This window comes from Limulus polyphemus, unplaced genomic scaffold (genome assembly GCF_000517525.1).
Source record: "Limulus polyphemus unplaced genomic scaffold, Limulus_polyphemus-2.1.2 Scaffold1539, whole genome shotgun sequence".
In the NCBI taxonomy this organism is placed as follows: domain Eukaryota; kingdom Metazoa; phylum Arthropoda; class Merostomata; order Xiphosura; family Limulidae; genus Limulus; species Limulus polyphemus.
Genome location: NW_013667149.1, coordinates 155,363 through 166,651, shown reverse-complemented (window position 1 = coordinate 166,651; position 11,289 = coordinate 155,363). Strand labels below are relative to the sequence as shown.

General features: G+C 29.4%; 1 protein-coding gene across 1 annotated transcript in view; it reads right to left on the bottom strand.

Annotated features, from left to right (window-relative positions):
* LOC106464006 (histone-lysine N-methyltransferase ASH1L-like) overlaps window positions 1-11,289 on the bottom strand; it is a 137,539-nt gene that overhangs the window by 38,981 nt on the left and 87,269 nt on the right. Inside the window, exons 8-11 of the mRNA XM_013924109.2 lie at window positions 6,707-6,815; window positions 5,093-5,247; window positions 3,808-4,006; window positions 1,682-1,790 (exon numbers count right to left, since the gene is read on the bottom strand). Of these exons, the coding sequence (XP_013779563.1) occupies window positions 1,682-1,790; window positions 3,808-4,006; window positions 5,093-5,247; window positions 6,707-6,815 (572 nt within the window). The remainder of the gene's footprint in view (window positions 1-1,681; window positions 1,791-3,807; window positions 4,007-5,092; window positions 5,248-6,706; window positions 6,816-11,289) is intronic.

Here is an 11,289-nt window from a genome sequence, read left to right as displayed (position 1 = left end):
TTTTTTAATTTAGTTAAACTTAGTATTTACGATAGAAAGAAAGAAAGAAAAGTAAAAAAAAAAAATACGTAATATTTTTTTTTTTTTCTAGACCACTTAAATGATTTCTATTTCATATATGGTCTTTAATAACAGTAACTCTTTGTTCCATATTAAGTTATTGGGATGATATGCCATGTGGCTCCCTGTTAGTAGCTCACTGTGTATTAGCTCATTGTTTGGGGAGGTCACCGAAAGAGCGCATGACAACAGAGAAATTGGAAATATGGAATGTCCCATTACTTTCCAATAGGAGGTTTTTGTCAGTTGTTTGAATTTTGCATGCCACTGTCGGAGATGTCACTATAACTTGAAAGTGGTAAACAGGTATATACAAATATTTACAACATAACTTGAAAAAGCATGTAGTTTCATAGCAGGATCTATTTTATTTGACAGGAATTTTCATGTTATGGCTTCAAGAAAATGCAAGGGATAACTATTAATTTTAAGATGTTTTTTTAAAGAGGTTATTTCAGAATGGTTGAAAATAGTTATTACACAAAAATCATCTTTCACTCAGATTCACCAGGTGAAAGCTTCGAATATTTACAGAAAAATCTTTAATTAAAAACTTTGATTTTTTGTGTACAAGACTTTTAATGTTCACTAAAAACTTGCTAAATTTGGTGAAAATAGACTTTGTAAATTGAGAAGTACAGTAGCTGTTACTTCTCAATTATAGTTAGACCAATGGTTTAACAGTGTTAAAGCCATGGTTTGCAACAGCTAACTATTTGGATGACACATTGTTTTCAATTGGATAATTTTAAATTGTCTTCAAACAACAAACACACACACACACATACAAAAATGTCTTATTTTTAAACATAAACTATAATTATAACACACAAGTTGATCTTAACCAAAATTTGTATCAAAACATCATGCTATCACACCTGACAAAGTAATTGTGTCATCTTTATTGGAAGGTGAATCCATGAATGGAAGTACATATTTGTCAGTGTTTGTTTGACTTATGGTCGGAAGTTTACTGCTTCAAATGGCAAAACATCAAAAGAAATATAATTATGAATATCACAAAAGTAAAACTGTGTGTCACAACAAAATTTCAGATATTTCACAAATGAAAGCTAGATACTATTTAGAAAGTTGGTACCAAGTGTTATGCAGTTTGATTTGGTTAAGTATTTTTATTATGAGAAATAAAAGAACAGGACATCCTCTCCAGTACATAAAGAGTTACTATTTAAGAAAATAGCTTTCAATAAAAATTTTTTAATAAATCTAAAACACCTAACCTTTAATAAAACTTCATAAACACTAACACAATAACAAATATATAAACTATACTGTATTAGGTTCTAATTAACCTGTAGTACTGATTTCTTTTGTATGAGAATAACACATTCCAGAGGCTGCTTTACTAATAGTCTTAATTTCAGTGTAGCTTATTTGAAAAAGATAAAAATGCACTAATTCAATATTATATTTAAACTTGTATAGTGTTTACATGGTAACTTTCGAAACCATATAATGCAGGAATGTTCCAAAAACCACTGAATAAGAAATAACTTGAACATAAACTATAAATATTACATAAAACATTAATTTCAAAAATCGAAATAACTTATAAATATCCTATGCTGATGAAAAATTTCAATTTTGTTTATCTTTTTACCTGTGTTTCAAGATTAAAGTTGTGGAAGTTATAATCATAGCAGATCTCTGTGTTGCTCGTAATGTCTTTTAGTGAAAACAGTCCTATCCTATACACTCCATTAACAGACCTATAAAAAATAAAATTTGTATATTCTAAAAAAACTTAACATATGAATTTACATGAACTCATTCATCTTGTAATGGCATAAAATATACACATAACATGAGGAATCACATTTCACTAGATAACATCTTAACAAAGAAAAAAATATTTCCAAAATTAAACCTCAAGTGGTAGACACACCAAATGTGTGTATGTGTATATATTTATATCAGGAACTTTTACCTACTTTTGATTAATACACATCCTTAACTAACACCAATAAAAATATATCATCTACACAAACTTAAGATACTTCTTAAAAAACATGCATTCTTAGAAAAAAGGACATAATCTTTAAGCGTAAACATACTGTCTTACCAATTACATCCCTAATGTATAGTTAACATAAGCTTCAGTCAATTACAGTTTTTAGAAAGGAATAAATAATGTTACACAAAGAGTAAGGAAAACTTTGCAAGTAAAGGTAGAATTACAAGTTTAAAGTTTCTGTAACATCTACTGTTTAACACTGATCTAAGTCTAAGAGTGAAATCAGTTCAAGTACTGTTACAACAGCTCTTCTGTATTACCAATCAGCTTTAATTTTGTTTAATGGTAAAATTAAACATGTTTTAGAAATTAAATAATTACATAAATTCAATGTATGTTAGCTTCTAAGAGTTATTATATTTTGACTTCCTATACAGTCAACAGACTGGTATGATTTATTTATGAATATCACCAATAACTCCAACAAGATAAAATCAAGATCTTAAGTCTCAGAAAATTTACTGTTTACTCTCCAGTTTGCTTATTCAACAAATTGCATTTGTTCTGAAAGTGTTTGAGGGCAAAACAACCCACATATAAATGTACTGATTAGGGTTCAGTCATATGGCATGTTAAGAGACTCTATATTGCTGAATTTGGTAATCCAGAGCAAATGGTTGATTAAAAAAACAAGACGACACAAACTTAATATTCAATATCTATATATTTTTCCTTTAAATTAGATTTCTTGTTTAATGTTAATTATGAAAAAGTCTATATCTAAAAACTGAAGAAGTATTATTGTACAATAACAAACTTATAGCATTGCATACACTTTACATATTTAATGCCTAACAATTATAGTGATGTGATAAATGTAACTAAAATTTTTGGTTTTCTCATTTTAACATAACGTAATATTCACTTATTGTTTTTTGCTTTTCATAAGCTGCTTAAAGCTGTTGTTTAAATTAGACAAATTCAGATTTAAAATCAGAAATGTGTAAAAATAGTATTTGAGATCTATCCTTTGTCTTGAACATTTCAACCTTAGCTTTGAAAGTATTATACTGTACATTTAAATAGTATTTTAGAGAACCTTTAGTCTTTCATCATCCAGTCCAAATGACAAGTTCTGGTATTGAAAAAAAAAAGAACTTTTGGGCAATGACTTGTGGAAGACAAAAGACAGATCTAAAATGCTATTTTTAGATAGATATAAAAGACCAAACATGACTTTAAGCCAGTTTAGGACATCATAGATGGATTTATATGATTTAATTAAAACAAAAAAATGCAATGAGAAGCTTCTATATCATATCATTCAATAGTTAACTTCTTCTTTAGCTATCTTTCTGAATATTTTCACTTTAACACAAAATCTCATAGTCCCTCAATCAGGGCAGATATTGTGTACTGTTGCAGTTTCAACAATGTTAATCTTTTTGATTAGTGCTGTATTATAAACACATATAACTGTGCACCAGCTCTTAGGGTATCCATGTCAGTGAAAGCATGAAATTTAATTTACTTCTCCCACGTACATTAGGCAGAATTTTATAGGCAAAAACATTTTCCAAGTTATACATTATGTTAAAGCAATACCTACTTTTGACCTCAGAACAGCAGCCTACTATTAAACAAATACAAATTCTCATCTATTTTTGCATTCTTCCTTAACATAAGCTGGATAAATTTGTAAACACTAATTATATATATATATATATATAATGGCAGATTTTAGAAATACTCAGTATGAATAAAACACAAACCATTTTTGCATCTCACAGTTGGGTTCACAAGAATGGTTGACAAATCTTCCTTCTCCTCCCATTCGATAGCCATCAATGACCATCCCACTGTCCAAGTTGAGGCAGTAATGATGTTGATCATTACAATAGCGTTCTGCCATTCGGTGGCGAAATTCCTTGTCACTCACCACTTCACCAACATATTCCAGTATAAAACTACCTGCAATACAGTCTCAGGTTAGATGAAAATTAGTGTTTGGAGTTAACAAAATAAAAAATGTATAAATGTGTGAAATGTTAAATGATCTATTTTAAAACCCAAATATTAAAATACCTCTATAATAATCTCGTTTTGATAACAGCTAATTACTGTTTAAAATACTTGCATTCTAGTTCCATTTTCTTAAATTGTGTGTTTACGTATTCATAATACATTGGTAAGAAAAAATTAAAAGGATAATTGGAGTTTTCTATGTGCTCGCTCTGAGAAAACTGAACTACTGTAGTTGTGTTTTGTTATAGCTAGTATACAGAAAGCTTATGATCCTTTCAGTGTATTATTAAATACCATACTGTTTTACGTGTAAAATAATTCCTGTTAGATGGTTACTATTGTTTGAGGAGTATATATGAAATTGGAAAAACTAGTTCCAAGTTTAAAGATCTGGTAATTAAATTGATTTTTTTTAACAAATCAATTACAAAGAAATATACAGAGGGTAATTTGCCATCTATGGTAACAATATGTGTATCCAATCATCATCTTGTCGCTGACCATCACTATGACCTACAACTAAAGAGTTCTAATTATAGTGATGAAACTTAGATGAAGTGTGGTGAGATGCAAGAGCAGAAGGTGGAATCATGGTGCCTAAAACTGACACCTTCTGAAAAGTTTACATTACATGTGAATGATTGATGGACTTGGAATAACATCTAAAGAGAAAGGGGGGAGACACAACAATGATCTTGGTGTATTAAACAAGAGCCACCAGGTCCATTACCTACAATACCATTGGTAAGAAAGGGTTGTAGGATCTATGCACTCATCTTTGCATCTTTACTACAGTTTGTGAAAACTTAAATGTATATTTTATTTATCTTCCATGTGAGATGTTTATAAAAGAACTGAATTAATATTTTAGTTTAAAAACCACACCCATTTTTCCCTTTAATACCAAATAAATTTATTATATGAAAATCACAGATAATCAGTAGATAAAAAGTAATTTCCTTCTAATTAAAATATTTGAAAATTTGAACTGTAATCACAAAAGACCATTAGTACTAGCAAAGATACTCTCACCTGCTTTGATAGGTTCAGTGGTACGTATTCCCCAACCCCTGTCAGGAGTCATAAACCTTTCTAATCCTGGACTCCACTCATGTTTTTGGATTTTTTGATTAGAACACTGTTCCTTGCATGGACAAAGTTGAGAGGTACACTCAACGTACATCATCCTTTAAGTTAAAACAATACATTTTATAAAGAATGCATAATAGCTGAATTATATCTATAGAATTATCTACTAGCTAAAATCATGTTTGAAACAACAATTATAAATCAGATAGAGAGAGACATTTAGTGAAAATAACACACATTTATAAATAAGTTACTTCTAATGATCTGACTATTGATGAGAATAAAAATGTATTGTCAGTCAGAATGTGACAATACTATTTTAACAGCTTGAAGATATTCAAGTTAAATCAAATGTGAATGTGATTACACCAAACTATTATTAACATTTTCCGAGTCTATTAAGAAAACTTATAGCAAAAATTACTTAATTTTGTGACAAAAAAGACAAACATTCTTGAGCTTGATAATACGAGCAACTACTTTTTTTAACAAACATTTTTTCATTTCATTAATCAAGATAAACTTAACACATTCAGTGATCCCAAAAAACTGTTCCATTCCTATGGAAAAAGGTAAAAATGGTGAAGCAGGAAGGTATCTGCATTTTAATTTATGTGAAATGTGGCACTTCTGAGACAGCTGAGCACATCCCCACCTTTTGAAAATCAAAGTTTGTTTGTTGTTTAGTACAAAGCTGCAAAATTGTCTAATAGTGCTGTTCCCACAGCAGGGATCAAATCTTGAAATTTAATGTCATAAGCTCTCAAGCTAACCCCTAAGTCACCAGCAGGTAACATCAGAGACAGTGAAACTTTGTTTCACACACTAACAAAGCCATGGGTTGGGAAAAGTAGAAAATTAAAGAAACATCATATTTAAATGAAATAACCATAGACTGGAAAATTCAGAAAGTTAAAGAAATATTTCATGTTTAAATATCCAAAACTAACAACAGACCAAGAGAATAAAAAGTAAACTATGGTTACCTCTATCATGAAACACACAAAGCTGATTAATTCATATTTCATGTTCATTCAGTTTGGTACCAACTTTTACCACAAATTATAGGTTTCCACTCTCCTCAATTTTCTGCATAACCACATCTCTAACTTTACTATAAAACACAGCTACAATTTGATCACATTGACCTGATGACTGATTAGGCTCCACATTAGAACAAAAAAATATAAAGGTAACACATGAAGTAAAAATGACTGATCCCACAGTATTCTGGTTTCAAGTCCTTGTGATTGCTACAGTCTGTTAGTCCTGCAGCCTCCTTTTAATTTGCCTTTAATAATATTGTCTTATTAACAAGTGTTAAAAGTAGCCAATCAGAGATTGGAAAATACAGCTGAAGAAAAGAAGAGAGTTCCAGTCCATCTTTAGAACTATTAAATAGATTTCTTGTTGTAGAAGTAGCAGGAGTTTTGAGTTTAAAAATATTATGTATATGGAATTTGATTTAGCAAAATTCTGAAGTACTTGGTTATTAAACTCAACTCTTAGGCTTATTAATTTCTGATGATAGATTTAGAGGGAAAAAAATCAACCAACCTATTCAAACAATCAGTACCACATCCTTTTTCAATAAAATCTTTGGGTCTTATACAATTACAGCTGGTAGCTTCATACCTAGACACAGGCTTCACATCAACACATACATCTGTAACAAACAAACATTTAAACAGGTTTTAATATTTAATTTCAATAATTCTTTTTTTTTTGTTCAGATATGAAGAGCACACAGAACTTTCAAATATTATATTTAACATCAGTCACACAAGTTTGCAATAATTATTTTGAGAGAAAATACAGTTTAATATAAACTCATTTCCTTTAAAAATACAAATGTTCAAAATGATGCACGTTATCTTCATACTTGTAAGTCACATCTTGACTGGAAACTTCCAAAACACTTTGCACATACAAGTGTTTCCTTCTATCATTAGGCTTGTGCCTTGTTATTGTATTTGTAATCAACTCCACTAAAAAACTAAATGGCCAATTATACAATGTTACCTATGAATGTAAACATTTTGTTTTTAAGTTGAAAGCATCCAAACTCTGACAAATGGACAGAGGAGAGAGTAAGACAACAGTTGATTGTTCATTTGAAACAAAGTTTCACTTACTGTAACTATCTGAATTAGTCTAAAAGTCCATAAGTTGAGTTGGGTGATTAGTGATATTTGCTAATCAATTAATTGACAGACTCATTAATCAACTTTATTTTGACTAATTAATTAATGCATTTTCCTAACCTAAGTTTAAAGTCAAACTACATAAAAATTAGAATAGCTTCAACTTATGTTGTATAATAAAACTTTTGATAGCTAAAACATTATCTTACAAAGTTTCAAACCATTAGGGAATGAATAATAATAACACTAGAAAGTGTATTCAGATAGTAGAGTATTATTGTTTCAACAAATAACAAAGTTTTAATTTCTCTACATTAGCCATAATAGTGTTTCATCTTTACAATGATGGTATGATTCAAGTTAACTTTTTTAAAGTTTCCAATGTGTGAACGTTGCTTCGTTTCTTCTGGTGCGTAATTGAACCACATTTGGACAAAATCATCACTGGTGATGAAAAATGGACTCTCTATGACATTATTAAATGCCAAAAACAATGACTCAGTCCTAGACAAAAACCACTTCTGACCCAAAAACCTGGACTCCATCCGCAGAAAGTGATGCTTTGCATTTGATGGGACATCAAAGGAGTAATTCATTTCAAACTCCTCAATCCACAGCAAACTGTTAATGCAGAGATCTATAGTCAGCAACTGGAATGTTTAAATCAAGTCCTTCATCAGAAACGCCCTTTACTCATCAAATGGAAAGGTGTTCTTCTTCTCCATGACAATGCACGACCACAAGTGGCCCACACAAGATTATGGAGTTCGGTTGAGAAGTTTTCCCCAACCCACCATATTCTTCATATATGGCAGCATCAGATTAACATATTTTTCATTTGCTGCAACACCATCTAAATGAGAAAATGTATGCAAATGTGGAAGGTGATAAAGAGGACATTGACATGTTTTCTGCTTCAAAGCCAAGTGATTTCTTTAATCAGGGCATTAACAACCTGACTGTAAGATGGAAAAGTATCGTCGATAAGAATGGAGACTATTTCATTTAATAAATGTTTTGTTTTGATATATAAGTTGTTTGGGTTTTTCCATCTTAAAAAAAAAAGCAACATTAATTTCTTAATGACCTAATATTTCAGCAGCAATTTGTGTAGTGACTGGAACAAAATAATAAAAGCTTGCCTTGGTGATAGGTTGCTAAAAGAAAAGGTGTTTGTGAACACATTCCATTACAATTACATTACCAGTTTCTTTCTTTTTAAAGTTCTTTTCGTCATTTTATATTTCACTTGAATTTTGAAGTTGAAGTATAATAGAAAAAAAATTTTTTTTTTGGAAAACGATGAGGTAGGCTTAGATAAATCACTTTCCATTCAACAATATCAAGTTTCGTTCCATCAAAAAACACTCTGTAAGACCATATTGGCCTAAGTAACTGCTTGTATGGGTTGAGAAAATTGTCAAAAAAATAGAAATAAAATAATACAGGTTTAAAACTTATTACCCATGTTAAACAAAATCTTCTGATTAACATTTGAAAAAAAAAAGTAAACTTGATTATGATTTTAGTATGGGATAAAATTATTTCTATTGTAAATCAAACAAAGATAAAATTTAGTTTTATAAAATAGAAATTTTATAGGAAAATCTTAAAAGAACATAGAAAAACATAAAAATCAGTAACTAAAATCTACAACAAAGGTAAGCATTTTATTTATTTCTCAAAAACATCACACTGAGATCATTTGGAAAATTCAAAGCTGTGAATTAAATCAAATATCATATATAAAAATGAGATATTTTACTTGCAAAAGCTGCATAATTTGTAGAAAGTAATTCTAATGTTTCTAACTATTTCATCTACTGTTTCTTTTTCTTTTTTTTTGCAATGTAACAAAACAAACACTATTTAACAGGTGCATTGATCAAAACACCTGGGTTTCATAGTGATAAAGAAACCTGTATATAATTATAGGGTTTCGCTCCCTATATTCAGTAGGATAAAGACCCATTTCATACATACGAATTAAACATATAAAGTAAACACAAACTTTAAATGTGATTTTTGGGTAGTAAAAAGAAATATAATAAATTATTAATGAATTTAAGGTTTGCATTATAAAATCTTATATAAGCTGAATTTAATAAAAATATTCACTCACTGAGACATTAAATAGTTATTTTTATGTAATTCTCTGATACATGTGCACAAGACAATCAGAAACATTATTCAACCAGTAATCCAGCCATATATTCACTAACAAGAGGGATTATCTTTTAAATATATCACTGACCTATATAAATATTGTATGATGAAAAATATCATCTGATCTTGTGTTTCATAAAAACAAAGTTCTCTATAAAAAATAAATTCAAATTGAATAATCATATAATTAAATTACAATAATAATCCCTTTTTCCATTTCAAGTGGTTATAATATATGTAGAGGATGAAGTGTTCTGACTATATTATTCATAATTTGTATAAAAAATGTGTGGTTTAAACCTCCATTTTACCCATAAATCTAAATGAATGACACTTATATATATATATATAGGTTGAAATTTGGTGATACAGAAAACCATAAATATAAGTAAAATGTAATCATCACAAAAAATAATACTGCTGTTCTAGACATTGGCAAAAGGATATGAACATACAGCCATAAATGGTGATGGGGGGTCTTTGTGGTCATTGTCATAATGCAAAATATGATTTGTCTGATACTGAATAAATGCTGCTATTCTTCAAGGTGAAGTTTCCACCAGTTGATGATGTCTGGTAGGCTGTGCTCTAACATTTCAACTTAATCTATCAAGATGGTCCCAAAGATATTCCACAGGTTTAAGATCAGGGCTATAAGTGAACGATTCCAAGATTCCAGTAGTGTTAATTTGAAACCATGCATAATTTATACATGCTTTGTGATAGGGGGCATTGTCCTGATGAAAAACACACTGCCCTATTGGGCAAAAAAAAACAAACTCTGAATGGTTCTTGGAATGTGTTTTTTAGGATTTCATAATATCCATGATCATTTACACAAGCAGATGCTTCACAAATAGGTTCATGCTCAAAAGGCAGAATGCAGCTTACATCATAACAGCTTATCAAAATCCTTTATAGATAATAAAATACAATTATGATTGATTTGTTCAACTACCTCTAATATTACATTTGGAAATCATTTCACAAATAGAATGAAGTTACTCTCATTATTTCATAAAAATTATCACAAAATTTTAGTACTGATGAGTTTTTAAACTAAGCTAGATATTTCAAGCAAAATATTTTCAAGGTTTGTATATACTAAGTTTCAAAGTGCTTGTATTTACAGAAAACATACTGATCAAACTTCAATGGTGGTCCCTGCACAAATCAAAATTAGAAGCAGTAAAATCAATATGAATTTGTTGTAAGTATAATTTTTAGTATTTTTTCTATAAAAAATAGATTTTTGTTCTAACATATTTTTGATATCATTAACCTTTTTGCCCTGAGTATCCTTTACTATGCATAAAAAAAGTTTTAATGTCTTACATTCAAAATTTTATTAAACTACTTTTTGTTTATGTTATACCAATTAATATGGCATAAACATTTAGCTAATAATCCATATTTTAATAGTATATAAGTTTTAAGTTCTTAATTGTATACAGAAATATTTAAAAAATCCTGAACTTCTCCTAGTATGAAACTTGTGACATATCTTCTCTATTTTATTCACTACCCCTTAAAAAAGTACAAAATTAAATCTAAATTACTCTCTATAAAATCGTCACTGTTCAAACAAACCATGTTTTTATAGTCTTCAATTTTGTTTGGTTACAGAGGTATAAATAGAAAATCACACCCTTTCTGTCATATCCTATCTTTCAGATATTGTTGATAGTTCTCTTTTATGTTTAATTATACATTACCTATAAATAATAGAAAGTCAAGGTTTTCATCTATCAAATGACGTATTGTGAAACGTTGTGTTCTGAGCAGATAAGTGTCAATTTCACTCAGAGTACAAGCTTCATTCCCATGGGG